Source organism: Coregonus clupeaformis, chromosome 11 (assembly GCF_020615455.1).
Source record: "Coregonus clupeaformis isolate EN_2021a chromosome 11, ASM2061545v1, whole genome shotgun sequence".
Taxonomy (NCBI): domain Eukaryota; kingdom Metazoa; phylum Chordata; class Actinopteri; order Salmoniformes; family Salmonidae; genus Coregonus; species Coregonus clupeaformis.
The window spans coordinates 28,384,484-28,408,210 of NC_059202.1; the positions used below are offsets into that span (position 1 = coordinate 28,384,484).

Sequence of the window (23,727 nt, forward strand, 5' to 3'; positions counted from 1 at the left end):
CTCTCTCTGTCTCTCTCTCTGCCTGGTACCTTCCTCTCTCTCTCTGTCTCTCTCAGCTGGCTGATGGGAGACAGAAGAGATGGATATGGTCCTGATGCTGTACTTCGCTCCGCAGGTAATATGACACACATTACATTAAAATGGAACGATTTGATTAGTGTAATGTTAGCTAGCTACATAGTTGTCTTTGTATCAAAGATACAGGTGTAGTATAGAGAAACTATCGAGGTTAGCTAGCCAGCTACATTCGTTCACAGCGACGCCATTGCTAGCTAGCTACTGGGTGATCTGAAAAGTCATAGTCAATCGATCAATAACATAATAATACTATTAGCAAAAATGTTTATTTTCAATTTACAATCTGTAGAAACAATGAGAATAGAAAGGTTCAGAACTTTTGTAAGACATCACAGTACAGTTGAAATATATATGGCAAATATAAATCCTATATGGATGGTGTTAAAATATAGATGGGAGGTGTTGAATGGAATTGAAGGATGGGACTAATAACAACTAACAACAAACAATAACAACAAGATAACTAATGTAAAGCATATTGTGTCCATAATAAGTATATAGGTTATAGGTTGAGAGCTTTTGTGAAAGAGCACATTTAGAAAGATATGGCATATAGAAGCAAACCGGATGGACATCATGAAAATGATCGGAGAGGTTGAGGGTAGAGGAAGTTCAGGAGCAAAAACAAACTAAATGTAATTATTGTAAAAATGACTGTGTCCATAAAATGTAGATAGTAAGTATAAGCTGGAAGTAGAGGCCTAAGCGTTGTTGTTCACTAGTTTACTCCAAGTAGGGAAAGGGTGGCGGGGTTGGAAAGTAATAAAGGGGAATATATATATATTTTTAAAGGATATGTGTATGTATGTATGTATGTATGTATGTATGTATGTATGTATGTATGTATGTGTGTATATGTGTATGTATGTGTGTATATATATGTATATATTTATTTTTAAACATGGGGGATTGGAAGTGATGCAGACAATTACATTGATGGAAGTTACAATCTATCTGCAATATTAAGCTGGTATCCGGCAGCCTCTGGAACAGCCGTTCTGCGGCCAACAAGGCAGAGTTCATCTCAGCCTATGCTACCCTCCAGTCCCTCGACTTCTTGGCGCTGACGGAAACATGGATTACCACTGAAAACACTGCTACTCCTACTGCTCTTTCCTCGTCTGATCATGTGTTCTCGCATACCCCGAGAGCATCTGGTCAGCGCGGCGGTGGCACAGGAATCCTCATCTCTCCCAATTGGACATTCTCTCTTTTTCCCCTGACCCATCTGTCTAGCTCCTCATTTGAATTCCATGCTGTCACAGTCACTAGCCCATTCAAGCTTAACATCCTTGTCATTTATCGCCCTCCAGGTTCCCTTGGAGAGTTCATCAATGAGCTTGACGCCTTGATAAGTTCCTTTTCTGAGGATGGCTCACCCCTCACAGTTCTGGGTGACTTTAACCTCCCTACATCTGCCTTTGACTAATTTCTCTCTGCCTCCTTCTTTCCACTCCTTTCCTCTTTTGACCTCACCCTCTCACCGTCCCCCCCTACTCACAAGGCAGGCAATACGCTTGACCTCATCTTTACTAGATGCTGTTCTTCTACTAATCTCACTGCAACTCCCCTCCAAGTCTCCGACCACTACTTTGTATCCTTTTCTCTCTCGCTCTCCTCCAACACTACTCACTCTGCCCCTACTCAGATGGTAATGTGCCGTCGCAACCTTCGCTCTCTCTCTCCCGCTACTCTCTCCTCTTCCATCCTATCATCTCTTCCCTCTGCTAAATCCTTCTCCCTCCGATCTCCTGATTCTGCCTCCTCAACCCTCCTCTCCTCCCTTTCTGCATCCTTTGACTCTCTATGTCCCCTATCCTCCCGGCCGGCTCGATTCTCCCCTCCTGCTCCGTGGCTTAGCGACTCATTGCGAGCTCACAGAAGAGGGCTCCGGGCAGCCGAGCGGAAATGGAGGAAAACTAGACTCCCTGCGGACCTGGCATCTTTTCACTCCCTCCTCTCTACATTTTCTTCCTCTGTTTCTGCTGCTAAAGCCACTTTCTACCACTCTAAATGTCAAGCCTCTGCCTCTAACCCTAGGAAGCTCTTTGCCATCTTCTCCTCCCTGCTGAATCCTCCTCCTCCTCCCCCTCCCTCCTCCCTCTCTGTGGATGACTTCGTCAACCATTTTGAAAAGAAGGTTGACGACATCCGATCCTCATTTATTAAGTCAAATGACAACGCTGGTCCTGCTCACACTGCCCTACCCTATGCTTTGACTTCTTTCTCCCCTCTCTCTCCAGATGAAATCTTGCGACTTGTGATGGCCAGCCGCCCAACAACCTGCCCGCTTGACCCTATCCCCTCCTCTCTTCTCCAGACCATTTCCGGAGACCTTCTCCCTTACCTCACCTCGCTCATCAACTCATCCTTGACCGCTGGCTATGTCCCTTCCGTCTTCAAGAGAGCGAAAGTTGCACCCCTCCTCAAAAAACCTACACTCGATCCCTCCAATGTCAACAACTACAGACCCTTCTTTATTTTCTCTCCAAAACTCTTGAGCGTGCCGTCTCTAGCCAACTCTCCTGCTATCTCTCTCAGAATGACCTTCTTGATCCAAACCAGTCAGGTTTCAAGACTGGTCATTCACGGAGGCTCTCCGCACTGCTAAAGCTAACTCTCTCTCCTCTGCTCTTGTCCTTCTAGACCTATCTGCTGCCTTTGATACTGTGAACCATCAGATCCTCCTCTCCACCCTCTCCGAGTTGGGCATCTCCGGCGCTGCTCACTCTTGGATTGCGTCCTACCTGACAGGTCGCCCCTACCAGGTGGCGTGGCGAGAATCTGTCTCCGCACCACATGCTCTCACCACTGGTGTCCCCCAGGGCTCAGTTCTAGGCCCTCTCCTATTCTCTCTATACACCAAGTCACTTGGCTCTGTCATATCCTCACATGGTCTCTCCTATCATTGCTACGCAGATGACACACAATTAATATTCTCCTTTCCCCCTTCTGATAACCAGGTGGCGAATCGCATCTCTGCATGTCTGCCAGACACATCAGTGTGGATGTCGGATCACCACCTCAAGCTGAACCTCGGCAAGACGGAGCTGTTCTTCCTCCCGGGGAAGGACTGCCCGATCCATGATCTCACTATCACAGTTGACAACTCCATTCTGTCCTCCTCCCAGAGTGCAAAGAACCTTGGCGTGACCCTGGACAACACCCTGTCATTCTCCGCTAACATCAAAGCAGTGACCCGATCCTGCAGGTTCATGCTCTACAACATTCGCAAAGTACGACCCTACCTTACACAGAAAGTGGCACAGGTCCTAATCCAGGCACTTGTCATCTCCCGTCTGGATTGCTGCAACTCGCTGTTGGCTGGGCTCCCTGCCTGTGCCATTAAACCCCTACAACTTATCCAGAACGCTGCAGCCCGTCTGGTGTTCAACCTTCCCAAGTTCTCTCATGTCATCCCGCTCCTCCGCACACTCCACTGGCTTCCAGTTGAGGCTCGCATCTACTACAAGACCATGGTGCTTGCCTACGGAGCTGTGAGGGGAACGGCACCTCCTTACCTTCAGGCTCTGATCAGACCCTGCACCCAAACGAGGGCACTACGTTCATCCACCTCTGGCCTGCTAGCCCCCCTACCTCTACGGAAGCACAGTTCCCGCTCAGCCCAGTCAAAGCTATTCGCTGCTCTGGCACCCCAATGGTGGAACAAGATCCCCCACGACGCCAGGACAGCGGAGTCACTGACCACCTTCCGGAGACACTTCAAACCCTACCTCTTTAAGGAATACCTGGAATAGTATAACAGTAATCCTTCTACACCTCCCTCCCCAGTGGTGTTTGTCACACTGGCTATCCTAAGTTGAATGCACCAATTTGTACATTGCTCTGGATAATAGCATCTGCTAAATGACTTAAATGTAAATGTAATGCTTAATATAACTACCACCATAACTACTGACACCACCAAAAATATAGGGGTACTGACAGAGCTATAAGTGCCAGTGAATAGTTGAATCACGACAGGTCTATCTCGCTGAACACCACCACCATCAAGACTTCACCCTGGTCCATTTGTACTAAAACGCACTTCGGCCCTCCTAACCTCCTTTTCCTGCTTTCCCTTTTAACCTCTACGGGATCGGTGTCCCGTATACGGGACGGTTGAGCTAACATGCGCTAATGTGAATAGCATGACTGTTGTAAGTAACAGCAAACTTTCCAGGACATAGACATGTCTTATATGGGCAGAAAGCTTACATTCTTGTTAATCTAACTGCACTGTCCAATTTACAGTAGCTATTACAATGATAATATATTTAGAGAAAAGTGCACAACAACAAAAAACGTATCACGGCAACTGGTTTGATACATTCACCTCTGAAGGTAAAACATTTCCTTACATTCAGTAATCTTGCTCTGATCTGTCATCCTGAGGGTCCCAGAGATAAAATATAGCATAGTTTTGTTTGATAAAATCAATTTTTATATTCAAATGTAGGAACTGGGTTCTACAGTTTGAACCCTTGCTGTCTCTGGCTCCACACCCACCCCGCCCGGCCATCTAGATGTGTGAAATTTAGTGTATAAGCTAATGATCCATCATGTATGACATTCCTGGGAGTGTGTAAACTTACATTTTGTATTACCATATCATTTTTGTATGTTCTCTATAGTTATGTACTTGAAAATGTATCAATTGACCAATTTGGCACATTTGGGCAGACTTGATACAAAATAGTCCAGTATTGCAATGCTTCACTGGATCAATCTGAAACTTTGCACACACACTACTGCCATCTAATGGCCAACATGTAAATTGTGCCTAAACTGCAATATTATATTGTGGCCTTTCTCTTGCATTTCAAAGATGGAACAAAAACATAAATAAATAGAAAACGCATGTTTTTTGTTTGTATTATCTTTTACCAGATCTAATGTGTTATATTCTCCTACATTAATTTCACATTTCCACAAAGTGTTTCCTTTCAAATGGTATCATGAATATGCACACCTTTGCTTCAGGTCCTGAGCTACAGGCAGTTATATTTGGGTATGTCATTTTAGGCAAAAAAAAAAAAGGGTCAGATCCTTAAGAGGTTAAAAGAGCATGCCAATAGTTGATATATGCCAATAGTCTATGCAAATAGTATACCAGGCGGTGATGCAACCGGTCAGGATGCTCTCGATGGTGCGGCTGTAGAACTTTCTGAGTATCTGGAGACCCATGCCAAATATTTTCAGTCTCCTGAGGGGGAATAGGTGTTGTCGTGCCCTCTTAAGGACTGTCTTGGTGTGTTTGGACCATGATCATTTGTTGGAGATGTGGACACCAAGGAACTTGAAACTCTCGACCCCCTCCACTACAGCCCCATCGATGTGAATGGGGGTGTTCGTCCCGTCCTTTTCCTGTAGTCCACGATCACCTCGATCAGCTCCTTTGTCTTGCTCACGTTGAGGGAGAGGTTGTTGTCCTGGCACCACACTGCCAGGTCTCTGACCTCTTCCCTATAGGCTGTCTCATCGTTGTCGGTGATCCGGCCTACCACTGTTGTGTCGTCAGCAAACTTAATGATGGTGTTGGAGTCGTGCCTGGCCATGCAGTCATGGATGAACAGGGAGTACAGGAGGGAACTGAGCGCGCACCCCTGTGGGGCCCCCGTGTTGAGGATCAGCGTGGCAGATGTGTTGTTACCTACCCTTACCACCTGGGGGCGGCCCGTCAGGAAGTCCAGGATCCAGTTACAGAGGGAGGTGTTTAGTCCCAGGGTCCTTAGCTTAGTGATGAGCTTTGAGGGCACTATGGTGTTGAACGCTGAGCTGTAGCCAATGAACAGCATTCTCACATAGGTGTTCCTTTTGTGCAGGTGGGAAAGGGCATTGTGGAGTGCGATTGAGATTGCGTCATCTGTGGATCTGTTGGGGCGGTATGCAAATTGGAGTGGGTCTAGGGTTTCCGGGATGATGGTGTTGATGTGAGCCATGACCAGCCTTTCAAAGCACTTCATGGCTACCGACGTCAGTGCTACGGGTCGGTAGTCATTTAGGCAGGTTACCTTCACTTCCTTGGGCACAGGGACTATGGTGGTCTGCTTGAAACATGTTGGTATTACAGACTCGGTCATGGAGAGGTTGAGAATGTCAGTGAAGACACTTGCCAGTTGGTCAGCGCATACTCTGAGTACACGTCCTGGTAATCCATCTGGCCCCACGGCTTTGTGAATGTTGACCTGTTTAAAGGTCTTATTCACATCGGCTACAGAGAGGGTGATCACAGTCGTCTGGAACAGCTGGTGCTCTCATGCATGCTTCAGTGTTGCTTGCCTCGAAGCGAGCATAAAAGGCATTTAGCTCGTCTGGTAGGCTCACATCACTGGGCAAATCGCACCTGGGTTTCCCTTTGTAGTCCGTAATAGTTTGCAAGCCCTGCCACATCCGACAAGCGTCAGAGCCGGTGTAGTACGATTCAATCTTACTCCTCTATTGAAGGTTTGCCTGTTTGATGGTTCGTCTGAGGGCATAGCAGGATTTCTTATAAGCATCCGGATTAGTGTCCCACTCCTTGAAAGCAGCAGCGCTAGCCTTTAGCTCGGTGCGGATTTTGCCTGTAATCCATGGCTTCTGGTTGGGATATGTACTTACGGTTACTGTGGGGACGACGTCGTCGATGCACTTATTGATGAAGCCGGTGACTGAGGTGGTATACTCCTCAATGCCATTGGATGAATCCTGGAACATATTCCAGTCTGTGCTAGCAAAACAGTCCTGTAGCGTAGCAGCCGCGTCATCTGACCACTTCCGTATTGAGCGAGTCACTGGTACTTCCTGCTTCAGTTTTTGCTTGTAAACAGGAATCAGGAGGACAGAATTATGGTCAGATTTGCCAAATGGAGGGCGAGGGAGAGCTTTGTATGCATCTCTGTGTGTGGAGTAAAGGTGGTCTAGAGTTTTTTTCCCTCTGGTTGCACATGTGACATGCTGGTAGAAATGAGGTAAAACGGATTTAAGTTTCCCTGCATTAAAGTCCCCGGCCACTAGGAGTGGCGCTTCTGGATGAGCATTTTCTTGTTTCCTTATGGCCTTATACAGCTCGTTGAGTGCGGTTTGTGGTGGTAAATAGACGGCTACGAAAAATATAGATGAGAACTCTCTTGGTAGATAGTGTGGTCTACAGCTTATCATGAGGTACTCTACCTCAGGCGAGCAATACCTCGAGACTACCTTAATATTAGACATCGCACACCAGCTGTTATTGACAGATAGACACACCCCTCGTCTTACCGGACGTAGCTATTCTATCCTGCCGATGCACGGAAAACCCAGCCAACTGGATATTATCTGTGTCGTCGTTCAGCCACGACTCGGTGAAACATAAGATATTACAGTTTTTAATGTCCCGTTGGTAGGATAGTCTCGAGCGGTGCTCATCCAGTTTATTCTCCAGTGATTGCACGTTGGCCAATTGAACGGATGGTAGAGGCGGGTTACCCACTCGCGGACGAATTCTCACAAGGCACCCCCCCCCCCCCGATCTCCGCCCCCTGTATTTCCGTATTTTCTTCACGCGAATGGCGGGGATTTGGGCCTAGTCTCGGAGAAGCATTATATCCTTCGCGACTCATTAAATAAAACATCTTCGTCCAGTTCGAGGTGAGAAATCGCCTGTTCTGATATCCAGAAGCTCTTAAGAGACGGTAGCAGAATAAGTTACAAACAATGCGAAAAAACACACAAAATAGCACAGTTGGTTAGGAGCCCGTAAAAACAGCAGCCATCCCCTCCGGCGCCATTGAATGCAGGGATCGAAGGGGATACAGTGTCCATTGTGAGAGTTACAGCAGCTCTGACCTACCAGAAAGCTGAAAGTACTCCAATCACAATACACCGCCCAAATCTCATCACAGCGTAGTTATACTGAACGTCTGGGAATGGAGAGTGGCTGGTTGGTTCTAAGATCTCTTTTACATTTTTGCAGACACTCTTATCCAGAGTGACTTACAGGAGCAATTAGGGTTAAGTGCCTTGCTCAAGGGAACAGATCTTTCACCTATTTGACTCAGGGATTTGAACCAGCGACCTTTCAGTTACCTTTCAGCCCAACGCTCTTAACCGCTAGGCTACCTGTCACCCTGCTCAGGAGACGTGATGTGGTAGTGAGGGAAAGAGTGTGAATCTTCAGAGGTCTGTCACTATGGATGTTTCAGAGGTGTCTCTTTGAACGCCATGTTACTAAAGTACTGCACAGCTGTGTTTGAATCTGGGGGGATGGTAGGGGGATGGGTCAATTCTATCTGTTCACCGTTGTGATTGGTGGAGTGAGTGACCGAGACAAAATGTAGAGTGTCAGTGACGGCAGTGCGGCAGTGTGGTGCCTCCGTTACCTACCTGATATGTGTTGTCAAAGCTGTCATACATGAACCGCGTGATCAGAGACGTCTTCCCAACTACAAGAGAACAGAGAGAGAGAGGAGAGAGAGAGAGAGAGAGAGAGAGAGAGAGAAGAGAGAGAGAGAGAGAGAGAGAGAGAAAGAGAGAGAGAGAGAGAGAGAGAGAGAGAGAGAGAGAGAGAGAGAGAGAGAGAGAGAGAGAGATGAGGTGTTAGACGGGTTCTGGAACAGAGAGAGAGAGGGAGCTAGAGACAGTGATATTCCAGCAGTTTGTGCTAAAACAGTAAATAACTCATGACTACACTTTAGTTGAGGTGTCTAACAGAATAAACTATATGAATAACAAACACCCTGATGAAGGCTCTTTAGCTGAAATGTTTGTCCCTTTATAGCCTGAGGACTTTTTTCATTTATTGTGGGAAATTCTTTCTTAGTATTTCCCACAATAAAGCTTTTTCATATGCTAGGCTACCTCCCACTGGGCACAGACGTCAATTCAACATCTATTCCACGTTGAAATTACATGTAAACAACGTTGATTCAACCAACGTGTTCCCAGTGGGCTGCCTCTCTATCCAAATTCCCCACTCAGTACTGAAGCACCCACTCAACAGGCTACCTGAAGGTCAGCTATGGTCCAGGGTGGTCCAGGGTCGTTGAAAGTACTTGAGGAAATTACACATCATCAACAAACACACACAGACACACGCAGACACACACACACACACACACGCAGACACACACACACACACACACACACACACACACACACACAGACACACACACACACACACTCTGGGGCTTAGGGGGTGGCTCCTATGTAAACAGAAAAGCCTGGTTCTGCTCCAGTTGAGGAGGCCGGAAAAGCTCTCGTCCACAAGTCATTTAAATGCTAATTTCCCCAAAGACATAAGACTGTCTGATTTTACAGCGAAATTGATTTGAATGAATAGGGCCCATAGGGCCTGGTAGAAACCTAGCTAGCACATTGGGTTCCTTGGAAGTTGTGGAAATGCACATTTTTGATTTCACATTGATTGTGGGAACGAATCCATACATTTCCTGACCAGTAAAACTGAACATAAAAAAAAAAAAAACTATTCACCACTGGAAGTCTTTCTGTGGGTGAGGTTGTTGGTGTGGAGCCCAGTGGTGCCCAAACCACTGTCCCAATTAGGGATATCTCTCATCAGTATAATTAGCTCCTGTCCAGAAGAAGCCCGAACCCCTTTTCCTTAAACCCAAACCCCTCCTCCTTAGGCACTTAGATGAAACAACTTGATAGGTGTAAGCAACAGGGTGAATGCACTTTGAAGTAAATTTAAGCTCTGTTAAAGTATTTTATTGATCATAGTGATTCAGGAGTATCATTGAAACAGGTTAACATGTCCCACCAACATTAGGAAACTATACAGAAAGCTCTTAAATTTCTGAAATAAGTAAATCAAATCAATGATGAGAATAGTCCGATTAACCTATACCTGACACGGACATGGTGGCGTAGCGGAGAGATCGGAGTCCCGTGTACCAAGAGGTTGGGAGTTCAAATCCCAGGTGTTGAATTATAATGACTGTATAAATGAGCACAATGTCGTCATCTTTGTCGAATATGTACGTTGAAAACCAAAATCACTGTGTGTGAGTATCCCTAACTGATATACAGAAATGTTCCCACAACGTTCCCATGAAACATGTTGAGTATCCCTAACTGATATACAGAAATGTTCCCACAACGTTCCCATGAAACATGTTGAGTATCCCTAACTGATATACAGAAATGTTCCCGCAACGTTCCCATGAAACATGTTGAGTATCCCTAACTGATGTACAGAAATGTTCCCACAACGTTCCCATGAAACATGTTGAGTATCCCTAACTGATATACAGAAATGTTCCCGCAACGTTCCCATGAAACATGTTGAGTATCCCTAACTGATATACAGAAATGTTCCCACAACGTTCCCATGAAACATGTTGAGTATCCCTAACTGATATACAGAAATGTTCCCATGAAACATGTTGAGTATCCCTAACTGATATACAGAAATGTTCCCATGAAACATGTTGAGTATCCCTAACTGATATACAGAAATGTTCCCGCAATGTTCCCATGAAACATGTTGAGTATCCCTAACTGATATACAAAAATTTTCCCCAAACGTTCCCATGAAACATGTTTAGTATCCCTAACTGATATACAGAAATGTTCCCATGAAACATGTTGAGTATCTCTAACTGATATACAGAAATGTTCCCATGAAACATGTTGAGTATCCCTAACTGATATACAAAAATGTTCCCCAAACGTTCCCATGAAACATGTTTAGTATCCCTAACTGATATACAGAAATGTTCCCATGAAACATGTTGAGTATCTCTAACTGATATACAGAAATGTTCCCATGAAACATGTTGAGTATCCCTAACTGATATACAGAAATGTTCCCATGAAATATGTTGAGTATCCCTAACTGATATACAGAAATGTTCCCATGAAACATGTTGAGTATCTCTAACTGATATACAGAAATGTTCCCGCAACGTTCCCATGAAACATGTTTAGTATCTCTAACTGATATACAGAAATGTTCCCGCAACGTTCCCATGAAACATGTTTAGTATCTCTAACTGATATACAGAAATGTTCCCATGAAACATGTTGAGTATCTCTAACTGATATACAGAAATGTTCCCATGAAACATGTTGAGTATCTCTAACTGATATACAGAAATGTTCCCGCAACGTTCCCATGAAACAGGTTTAGTATCCCTAACTGATATACAGAAATGTTCCCGCAATGTTCCCATGAAACATGAAAAAGTAGTATCCCTAACCTTGCCAACAGACAAAGAGCTATGAATGGATCAGTGGTTCACCAATCAGGGCGTTGATTGGCTCGGCAACAGTAACAAGGCATGATGTGTAATTAAACTTTTTTGGGGGGAGAGCGTTTCTTTGGGACCATCAGACTTCATCCTGACAACTGATATACAGAAATGTTCCCGCAACATTCCCATTAAACATGTCTAGAACATTAAATAGTATATTCTGAGAACATTGTAACCATGCTCTGTGTATGTTTGTGGGGACGTTGATGGAATATTTTCCTAACCCACAGAATACTGGACACATGAATGTTCTTGTAATGGTCCCATGAAACATGTCCAGAACACTAATATCTTAGATTCTGAGAACATGGTAACCACTTTCAGGGTAAGTTCTATTTGACATTAAGGGAATGTTCTATTGGAAGCAGTCCTTGCACATCATTGGAAAATTCCTATGAAAACGTTAGTTAATTAGCTAACGAGACTCTTAAGGGAACGTTCTCTTAAGTTGTGGGAACGTTTGTTGTTAGCTGGGGAGGAGCCTACCATATCTACCTCAGCCTGGGAGGCTCCACGGCCCCTCAGGGCTGAACAAACCTGTCCTGCAACCGCCTCACTCCGCCTCATCCTCCTCACTCCACCTCACTCCTCCTCACTCCTCTTCCTCCTCCTCACTCCTCCTCACTCCGCCTCACTCCTCCTCACTCCTCCTCATCCTCCTCACTCCTCCTCACTCCTCCTCCACTCCTCCTCATCCTCCTCCACCTCCACTCCTCCTCACTCCGCCTCACTCCTCCTCACTCCTCCTCATCCTCCTCCACTCCTCCTCATCCTCCTCCACCTCCACTCCTCCTCACTCCTCCTCATCCTCCTCCACCTCCACCTCCTCACTCCTCTTCCTCCTCCTTACTCCTCCTCACTCCGCCTCACTCCTCCTCACTCCTCCTCACTCCTCCTCATCCTCCTCATCCTCCTCCACCTCCACTCCTCCTCACTCCTCCTCATCCTCCTCCTCCTCCACTCCTCATCACTCCTCCTCATCCTCCTCACTCCTCCTCCACCTCCACTCCTCCCCCACTCCTCCTCATCCTCCTCCTCCTCCACTCCTCATCACTCCTCCTCATCCTCCTCACTCCTCCTCCACCTCCTCACTCCTCCTCATCCTCCTCACTCCTCCTCATCCTCCTCCACCCTCCTCCTCACTCCTCCTCATCCTCCTCCCTCCTCCTCCTCCTCACTCCTCCTCACTCCTCCTCCACCTCCTCACTCCTCCTCCTCCTCCTCCTCCTCCTCATCCTCCTCCTCATCCTCCTCACTCCTCCTCATCCTCCCCCTCCTCCACTCCTCCTCACTCCTCCTCATCCTCCTCCACCTCTACTCCTCCTCATTCCTCCTCATCCTCCTCCACTCCTCTCACTCCTCCTCATTCCTCCTCATCCTCCTCCACCTCCTCACTCCTCCTCATCCTCCTCCTCTACTCCTCCTCATTCCTCCTCATCCTCCTCCTCCTCCTCCTCACTCCTCCTCCTCCTCCTCATTCCTCCTCCTCCTCACTCCTCCTCCTCCTCACCTCCTCCTCCTCCTCCTCCTCCTCATCCTCCTCACTCCTCCTCTATCCTCCTCCACCTCCACTCCTCCTCCTCATCCTCCTCCTCCTCACTCCTCCTCATTCCTCCTCATCCTCCTCCACCTCCTCACTCCTCCTCACTCCTCCTCCTCCCTCCTCCTCATCCTCCTCCCACCTCCACTCCTCCTCACTCCTCCTCATCCTCCTCATCCTCCTCATTCCTCCTCCTAACTCTGCCTGCTCCTCCACTCTACTATGCTTCCACCTCCCTCTATCTCCATCTCCACTCCGCACGGGGAACAGATTTGTTTTTCAGACCTGTTATTTTCCTTCTCCTGGTTCAACTATTTGAATCCTGTTCTGAGGTACATAACAAAGCCACGAGAAACACCCTGAGGAGGATTGTTGTTGTTGTAACTGTAACCGTTCACCCACATTACGTTTATTTAAGAAGGTGAATCACAATCGATAGTTGCTGGCGAACAATGATGTTTTTCACATTATTCATTGATATTAGCACAGGCATAGTGTTTTCCTTTTCAGAATTTAGTGAGAAAAATGGTGATTCTCCTTAACGTTTATGCCAACATGGCATGTTTTCCATTCCTCTGATCTTTCACCTAGATTATATCTGTCCTATGAAACACCATAGTGATTCTATCTGTCATATGAAACACCATAGTGATTCTATCTGTCCTATGAAACACCATAGTGATTCTATCTGTCATATGAAACACCATAGTGATTCTATCTGTCATATGAAAGACCATAGTGATTCTATCTGTCCTATGAAACACCATAGTGATTCTATCTGTCATATGAAACACCATAGTGATTCTATCTGTCATATGAAACACCACAGTGATTCTATCTGTCATATGAAACACCATAGTGATTCTATCTGTCATATGAAACACCATAGTGATTCTATCTGTCATATGAAACACCATCATCAAACCCTTGGCTCTGACTGGTCCAACTGAATAATTAACCTCCTCCACCTCCACTCCTCCTCACTCCTCCTCATCCTCCTCCTCCTCCACTCCTCATCACTCCTCCTCATCCTCCTCACTCCTCCTCCACCTCCACTCCTCCTCACTCCTCCTCATCCTCCTCCTCCTCCACTCCTCATCACTCCTCCTCATCCTCCTCACTCCTCCTCCACCTCCTCACTCCTCCTCATCCTCCTCACTCCTCCTCATCCTCCTCCACCTCCACTCCTCCTCACTCCTCCTCATCCTCCTCACTCCTCCTCCTCCACTCCTCATCACTCCTCCTCATCCTCCTCACTCCTCCTCACTCCTCCTCCACCTCCTCACTCCTCCTCATCCTCCTCCACCTCTACTCCTCCTCATTCCTCCTCATCCTCCTCCACCTCCACTCCTCCTCACTCCTCCTCATCCTCCTCCACCTCCACTCCTCCTCACTCCTCCTCATCCTCCTCCACCTCTACTCCTCCTCATTCCTCCTCATCCTCCTCCACCTCCTCACTCCTCCTCACTCCTCCTCATCCTCACTCGTCCTCACTCCTCCTCATCCTCCTCCTCCTCCTCATTCCTCCTCCTCCTCACTCCTCCTCCACCTCCACTCCTCCTCCTCCTCCTCATCCTCCTCACTCCTCCTCATCCTCCTCCACCTCCACTCCTCCTCCTCCTCCTCCTCCTCCTCACTCCTCCTCATTCCTCCTCATCCTCCTCCACCTCCTCACTCCTCCTCACTCCTCCTCCTCCACTCCTCCTCATCCTCCTCCACCTCCACTCCTCCTCACTCCTCCTCATCCTCCTCATCCTCCTCATTCCTCCTCCTAACTCTGCCTGCTCCTCCACTCTACTATGCTTCCACCTCCCTCTATCTCCATCTCCACTCCGCACGGGGAACAGATTTGTTTTTCAGACCTGTTATTTTCCTTCTCCTGGTTCAACTATTTGAATCCTGTTCTGAGGTACATAACAAAGCCACGAGAAACACCCTGAGGAGGATTGTTGTTGTTGTAACTGTAACCGTTCACCCACATTACGTTTATTTAAGAAGGTGAATCACAATCGATAGTTGCTGGCGAACAATGATGTTTTTCACATTATTCATTGATATTAGCACAGGCATAGTGTTTTCCTTTTCAGAATTTAGTGAGAAAAATGGTGATTCTCCTTAACGTTTATGCCAACATGGCATGTTTTCCATTCCTCTGATCTTTCACCTAGATTATATCTGTCCTATGAAACACCATAGTGATTCTATCTGTCATATGAAACACCATAGTGATTCTATCTGTCATATGAAACACCATAGTGATTCTATCTGTCATATGAAACACCATAGTGATTCTATCTGTCATATGAAACACCATAGTGATTCTATCTGTCATATGAAACACCATAGTGATTCTATCTGTCATATGAAACACCATAGTGATTCTACCTGTCATATGAAACACCATAGTGATTATATCTGTCCTATGAAACACCATAGTGATTCTATCTGTCATATGAAACACCATAGTGATTCTATCTGTCATATGAAACACCATAGTGATTCTATCTGTCATATGAAACACCATAGTGATTCTATCTGTCATATGAAACACCATAGTGATTCTATCTGTCATATGAAACACCATAGTGATTCTATCTGTCATATGAAACACCATAGTGATTCTACCTGTCATATGAAACACCATAGTGATTCTACCTGTCATATGAAACACCATAGTGATTCTATCTGTCATATGAAACACCATAGTGATTCTATCTGTCATATGAAACACCATAGTGATTCTACCTGTCATATGAAACACCATAGTGATTCTATCTGTCATATGAAACACCATAGTGATTCTATCTGTCATATGAAACACCATAGTGATTCTATCTGTCATATGAAACACCATAGTGATTCTATCTGTCATATGAAACACCATAGTGATTCTATCTGTCATATGAAACACCATAGTGATTCTATCTGTCATGTGAAACACCATCATCAAACCCTTGGCTCTGACTGTTGTGGTCCAACTGAAGAATGAAAATGAAACTGCTTCTTCTATATAGAAACCACAGAGACAAACGAAACGTGTCAATCAAAGCTTAGCCAGTAACATCACAAACACATATTGGCACAGTGACAACACCAATCAGGGCTCGTACTATGGAGTGCTGATCCAGGATCAGTTAGGACTGGTGGGAACTGCACTCCTACTCCGAGACACTGGAACTGCACTCCTACTCCGAGACACTGGAACTGCACTCCTACTCCGAGACACTGGAACTGCACTCCTACTCCGAGACACTGGAACTGCACTCCTACTCCGAGACACTTTGTGAATATGGGCCCAGACACCTGGTTCCAACTTTTTGAGGAATCAAAATTCAACTCTACTTTCAGAATTCAACTCTACCCTCTACCTTCTATGGGAAACCACAGAGACAAATTTAACACGTCAATCAAGCTAACCCATTACAAACATACTGTATATCACAATTTATTTTGTATTGAACATGACATATTCCATTGGTCTGGTCTTTCACCTCGGTTATGTCTCTCATATGAACAGCGTAGAGTCATCACCCAGCTGGCACAATTGGTTCCTTGGAAGTTGTGGGAACGTATGTTTTTGGTTTTTACATTGGTTGTGGGAACAAAGCCATACATTTCCTGACCAGCAAAACATAATGTTTTTTTTAAAACGTTCTGAGAATATTGGTGAAAATTTCACCTGTTCTGGGAACGTTTATTATTTCGGTTGCAGGGAGGTTCTGAGAATGTTTTACTCTGGTTCCTGGAACGTTTTCCCGGGAGGTTTTCTTAACGCTCTGAGAACGGATATTATAATAAATTGGTCATTTAGCAGACACTCTTATCCAGAGCAATTAGGGTTAAGTGCCTTGCTCGAGGGCACATCGACACATTTTTCACCTAGTCGGCTCGGGGATTAGAACCAGCGACCTCTCGGTTACTGGCACAACGCTCTTAACCACTAAGCTACCTGCCGTTTTAACTTCCTTAAAACTTTCACTGAATGTTTTAATAAGACTTTTAATAACACTGCTAGCTTATTTTGGATGAACTTTTTTTTTTTTACTCCAAGCACAGATAGGACACATGGAAATGTATTTCCTTAGGCATTAATTAGTGGGCACAGCCAACACACTTGAACACACTTAACAAGATAGAGGATAGAGAGAGTTTTGTTAATACTGAGAACGGAACGTATTTTTAAATAACATTCTTAGAACATTCTCTGAACGTTACAAACATTTTTCTTGTGGTTTTTATGGAAATGTTTCTTAACGTTCTTGGAACAATTTGAGAACATGACTTTAAATAGAATGATGGAGAAACGTTTAGGAAACGTTATGCTGAAGAACTGAAATTTCCACAGAAGAACGTTGTTTATTAACATTCTCTGAACTATTTTGAGAACATTCCCAATGTCAAACCAGTTGGAGTACGTTCCTAGAACTTTACCAAAATTGAAATGAAATGTAACCATGTTTTAACTTTTAGGAAACGTTCTGTTAACGTAATGAAATGAAAATAACGTTTTTTGGGGGAAGTTCCTTAAATGTGCTGAGAATGTTCCAAAGCCAAGCAACTATCCTGCACCATTCCCAGAACGTTATGGAAAGGTTGTATGCAAAATAACTACAGGACAACCGCACTCTCACCAAGCTCTAGGAAACACATAGTTCTCAGAACATTACGTGCTAGCTGGGAAGATCCTGAGTAAACACAGAGTATGATTCTTCTGGCTTCCTCAGCCTTCTCTACACAGATCACTGCTATTGGTTCAGTATTGTCTGTATGCTACAGTCTGTCTGTTATAGACCTGTGATCTAAGCAGAGGTGTTCGATTGTTGCGTGTGTGTGTGTGTGTGTGTGTGTGTGTGTGTGTGTGTGTGTGTGTGTTGGATATTGAGCTGTGATCTAAGGAGGGGTGTTTAAGCATTGTTTGTCTGTAAATGTCTTTTAGAGAGTCAGTCAGTGAGGAGGGTTATTAGAGGAGGTAGAGGCTAATGTGTTGTAGCAGTATGTTATGAACGGGGCGGCAGGTAGCTTAGTGGTTAAGAGCGTTGTGCCAGTAACCGAAAGGTCGCTGGTTCTAAACCCCGAGCCGGCTAGGTGAAAAATCTGTCAATGTGCCCTTGAGCAAGGCACTTAACCCTAATTGCTCCTGTAAGTCGCTCTGGATAAGAGCGTCTGCTAAATGACTAAAATGTAAATGTAATGAACCATCAAATCTACCTTGGCTCTGACAGAGTAGAATAGAGAGACAGGACAGATATCACTAGCCTGGGTGCCAGTCTGAGACAGGACAGATATCACTAGCCTGGGTGCCAGTCTGAGCCAGGACAGACATCACTAGCCTGGGTGCCAGTCTGAGACAGGACAGACATCACTAGCCTGGGTGCCAGTATGTTTCTGTTTTCCTTATGGAATTGTCATGTTAAACAGAAGAAAAAAAACTGGCTTAGTGGATTCGGCTATTTTAGCCACACACGTTGCTGACAGGTGTATAAAATCGAGCACACAGCCATGCGATCTCCATAGACAAACATTGGCAGTAGAATGGCCTTACTGAAGAGCTCAGTGACTTTCAACGTGGCCACGTCATAGGATGCCACGTTTTCAACAAGTACATTTGTCAAATTTCTGCCCTGCTAGAGCTGCCCCGGTGCTATTATTGTGAAGTGGAAACGTCTAGGAGCAACAACGGCTCAGCCGCGAAATGGTAGGCAACACAAGCTCACAGAATGGGACTGCCGAGTGCTGAAGAGTGTAGCGCGTAAAAACCGTCTGTCCTCGGTTGCAAAACTGACTACCGAGTTCCCAACTGCCTTTGGAAGCAACGTCAGCACAATAACTGTTTGTCGGGAGCCTTCATGAAATGGGTTTCCATGGCCGAGCAGCCACACAAAAGCCTAAGATCCCAATGCCCAATGCCAAGCGTCGGCTGGAGTGGTGTAAAGCTCGCCGCCATTGGACTCTGGAGCAGTGGAAACGCGTTCTCTGGAGTGATGAATCACGCTTCACCATCTGGCAGTCCGACAGACAAATCAGGGTTTGGTGGATGCCAGGAGAACGCTACCTGCCCCAATGCATAGTGCCAACTGTAAAGTTTGGTGGAGGAGGAATAATGGTCTGTGGCTGTTTTTCATGGTTCGGGCTAGGTCCCTTCGTTCCAGTGAAGGGAAATATTAACGCTACAGCATACAATGACATTCTAGAAAATTCTGTGCTTCCAACTTTGTGGCAACAGTTTATGTAATTCCTTTCCTGTTTCAACATGACAATGCCCCGTGCAAAAAGCGAGGTCCATACAGAAATGGTTTGTCGAAATCGGTGTGGAAGAACTTGATTGGCCTGCACAGAGCCCTGACCTCAACCCCATCGAACACCTTTGGGATGAATTGGAACGCCGACTGCGAGCCAGACCTAATCGCCCAACATCAGTGCCCGACCTCACTAATGCTCTTGCGGCTGAATGGAAGCAAGTCCCCGCAGCAATGTTCCAACATCTAGTGGAAAGCCTTCCCAGAAGAGTGGAGGCTGTTATAGCAGCAAAGGGGGGGAACCAACTCCATATTAATGCCCATGATTTTGGAATGAGATGTTGGATGAGCAGGTGTCCACATACTTTTGGTCATGTAGTGCATCACTCCTGACCCAGCCCTATGGGATTTGTGACACCATAATCACTTCCTATTCATAAGGATGTAGCCAACCAGGAAGGAGGATATTTTAACTGACTTCCTGATTGATGGCAGAACAACGACTACCGGCCTATTTTTATACCTCTTAAATATTGAATACATTATTCATGGAGCGGGCGGACTGGATGGCTTTATGACATTATTCACTTCATCACCGCTGACTGGACATGAATATGGAGCTCAGTTCAGTTCAATAGCAGACAATGGTTGCATCTCAAATGGCACCCTATTTCCTATTTAGTGCACTACTTTTGACCAAGGCACTATGGGAGTAGGGTGCCATATGGGATACAGACTATATTCCAGTGATGGATGGTATTATGTAAGAGTCTTAAAGATCCTTTCTGTCTAACTCAGTGCTTTAGTTAATGAGGGGGCACAGGGTTTATACAGGAAGCAGGAGGAGCTAAGAGGAGCCAAAAGGAATCAAACACCATGGCTGCGTCCCAAATGCCACCTTGTTCCCTATTAGCTCTGGTCAAAAGTAGTGCGCTATATAGGGAATACCCAGCTAGCACATAACGTTCTGAGAACCACCCAGCTAGCACATAACGTTCTGAGAACCACCCAGCTAGCACATAACGTTCTGAGAACCATATGAGAACCATATGTTTCTTAGAGTTTGGTAAGAGTGTGGTTGTCCTATGCTTATTTTACATACAACCTTCCCAAAACTTTCTGGGAATGGTTCAGGAGAGTTGCTTGGCTTTGGAACATTCTCAGCACATTTAAGGAACTTGACAAAAATATGTAATTTTCTTGGTGTTTCATTACTTTAACCCTCCCGTTGTCCTAGGGTCAAAATGAAGTCTCACTGCCTCCTTCTCACAAATGATCCCCAAAATATAAAAATTAAATAAAGTTGGTTCAACACAGTGGCGGGTCATTTTGACCCTAGGACAACGGGAGGGTTAACAGAACATTGGTTACATTTAATTACAATTTTGGTAATGTTCTAGGAATGTTCTCCACTGGTTTGACATTCTCAGATTCTCCCTGCAACCTAAAAATAAACGTTCCTAGAACAGGCAAAATGTTCACTTCCATTCCCAGAACGTTTAAAAAACGTTCAGATTTACCGGTCAGGAAACGTATGGCTTCGTTCCCAGAACCAATGAGACTCTAAAAACATATGTTCCCACAACTACCAAGGAACCAAATGTGCTAGCTGGGTAGGGTACCATTTGAGATGACAGTCTGTCCTCCTGAACAATTAAAACCAAGCCTTGGTTGTTTGGATGAGGTGGACCTCCAGTCATCTACAGCAGTGGTCAGAATGAGGTGGACCTACAGTCATCTACAGTGGTCAGAATGAGGTGGACCTACAGTCATCTACAGCAGTGGTCAGAATGAGGTGGACCTACAGTCATCTACAGTGGTCAGAATGAGGTGGACCTACAGTCATCTACAGTGGTCAGAATGAGGTGGACCTACAGTCATCTACAGTGGTCAGAATGAGGTGGACCTACAGTCATCTACAGCAGTGGTCAGAATGAGGTGGACCTCCAGTCATCTACAGCAGTGGTCAGAATGAGGTGGACCTACAGTCATCTACAGCAGTGGTCAGAATGAGGTGGACCTACAGTCATCTACAGCAGTGGTCAGAATGAGGTGGACCTACAGTCATCTACAGCAGTGGTCAGAATGAGGTGGACCTACAGTCATCTACAGTGGTCAGAATGAGGTGGACCTACAGTCATCTACAGTGGTCAGAATGAGGTGGACCTACAGTAATCTACAGTGGTCAGAATGAGGTGGACCTACAGTCATCTACAGTGGTCAGAATGAGGTGGACCTACAGTCATCTACAGCAGCGGTGGTCAGGCCTCAGACAATGGAGAGGTGTTTCTCTCCTGGACAGTTTCCATGTTCCATTTATATACTGGTCATGTTGTCATCCTACAGGATCAAAGTAATGGGAGTATTTCCACTCTGAGAAAGTCCATGTTTTAGATGCTTCTGCCATTTTTGATCTCCTTCACTATGATCTCCCTCACTAAAGCTGTTAGTAGGGTGTGTGATCTCCCTCACTAAAGCTGTTAGTAGGGTGTGTGATCTCCCTCACTAAAGCTGTTAGTAGGGTGTGTGATCTCCCTCACTAAAGCTGTTAGTAGGGTGTGTGAACTCCCTCACTGAAGCTGTTAGTAGGGTGTGTGATCTCCCTCACTAAAGCTGTTAGTAGGGTGTGTGATCTCCCTCACTAAAGCTGTTAGTAGGGTGTGTGATCTCCCTCACTAAAGATGTTAGTAGGGTGTGTGATCTCCCTCACTAAAGCTGTTAGTAGGGTGTGTGATCTCCCTCACTAAAGCTGTTAGTAGGGTGTGTGATCTCCCTCACTAAAGCTGTTAGTAGGGTGTGTGATCTCCCTCACTAAAGCGGTTAGTAGGGTGTGGGATCTCCCTCACTAAAGCTGTTAGTAGGGTGTGTGATCTCCCTCACTAAAGCTGTTAGTAGGGTGTGTGATCTCCCTCACTAAAGCTGTTAGTAGGGTGTGTGATCTCCCTCACTAAAGCTGTTAGTAGGGTGTGTGATCTCCCTCACTAAAGCTGTTAGTAGGGTGTGTGATATCCCTCACTAAAGCTGTTAGTAGGGTGTGTGATCTCCTTCACTAAAGCTGTTAGTAGGGTGTGTGATCTCCCTCACTAAAGCTGTTAGTAGGGTGTGTGATCTCCCTCACTAAAGCTGTTAGTAGGGTGTGTGATCTCCCTCACTAAAGCTGTTAGTAGGGTGTGTGATCTCCCTCACTAAAGCTGTTAGTAGGGTGTGTGATCTCCCTCACTAAAGCTGTTAGTAGGGTGTGTGATCTCCCTCACTAAAGCTGTTAGTAGGGTGTGTGATCTCCCTCACTAAAGCTGTTAGTAGGGTGTGGGATCTCCTTCACTAAAGCTGTTAGTAGGGTGTGTGATCTCCCTCACTAAAGCTGTTAGTAGGGTGTGGGATCTCCTTCACTAAAGCTGTTAGTAGGGTGTGTGATCTCCCTCACTAAAGCTGTTAGTAGGGTGTGGGATCTCCTTCACTAAAGCTGTTAGTAGGGTGTGTGATCTCCCTCACTAAAGCTGTTAGTAGGGTGTGTGATCTCCCTCACTAAAGCTGTTAGTAGGGTGTGTGATCTCCCTCACTAAAGCTGTTAGTAGGGTGTGTGATCTCCCTCACCAAAGCTGTTAGTAGGGTGTGTGATCTCCCTCACTAAAGCTGTTAGTAGGGTGTGGGATCTCCTTCACTAAAGCTGTTAGTAGGGTGTGTGATCTCCCTCACTAAAGCTGTTAGTAGGGTGTGGGATCTCCTTCACTAAAGCTGTTAGTAGGGTGTGTGATCTCCCTCACTAAAGCTGTTAGTAGGGTGTGTGATCTCCCTCACTAAAGCTGTTAGTAGGGTGTGTGATCTCCCTCACTAAAGCTGTTAGTAGGGTGTGTGATCTCCCTCACTAAAGCTGTTAGTAGGGTGTGTGATCTCCTTCACTAAAGCTGTTAGTAGGGTGTGTGATCTCCCTCACTAAAGCTGTTAGTAGGGTGTGTGATCTCCCTCACTAAAGCTGTTAGTAGGGTGTGTGATCTCTTTCACTAAAGCTGTTAGTAGGGTGTGTGATCTCCCTCACTAAAGCTGTTAGTAGGGTGTGTGATCTCCCTCACTGAAGCTGTTAGTAGGGTGTGTGATCTCCCTCACTAAAGCTGTTAGTAGGGTGTGTGATCTCCCTCACTAAAGCTGTTAGTAGGGTGTGTGATCTCCTTCACTAAAGCTGTTAGTAGGGTGTGTGATCTCCCTCACTAAAGCTGTTAGTAGGGTGTGTGATCTCCTCACTAAAGCTGTTAGTAGGGTGTGTGATCTCCCTCACTAAAGCTGTTAGTAGGGTGTGTGATCTCCTTCACTGAAGCTGTTAGTAGGGTGTGTGATCTCCCTCACTGAAGCTGTTAGTAGGGTGTGTGATCTCCCTCACTAAAGCTGTTAGTAGGGTGTGTGATCTCCCTCACTAAAGCTGTTAGTAGGGTGTGTGATCTCCTTCACTAAAGCTGTTAGTAGGGTGTGTGATCTCCCTCACTAAAGCTGTTAGTAGGGTGTGTGATCTCCCTCACTGAAGCTGTTAGTAGTGTGTGTGATCTCCCTCACTAAAGCTGTTAGTAGGGTGTGTGATCTCCCTCACTAAAGCTGTTAGTAGGGTGTGTGATCTCCTTCACTAAAGCTGTTAGTAGGGTGTGTGATC

The 23,727-nt window shown here is 45.7% G+C and overlaps 1 protein-coding gene across 1 annotated transcript in view; it reads right to left on the bottom strand.

The window, feature by feature from the left end:
* The window catches only part of LOC121537624 (ras-related protein Rab-6B), a 173,370-nt gene that overhangs the window by 88,993 nt on the left and 60,650 nt on the right, over window positions 1-23,727 (bottom strand). Inside the window, exon 2 of the mRNA XM_041845208.1 lies at window positions 8,422-8,480. Coding sequence (XP_041701142.1) covers window positions 8,422-8,480 — 59 coding nt within the window. The remainder of the gene's footprint in view (window positions 1-8,421; window positions 8,481-23,727) is intronic.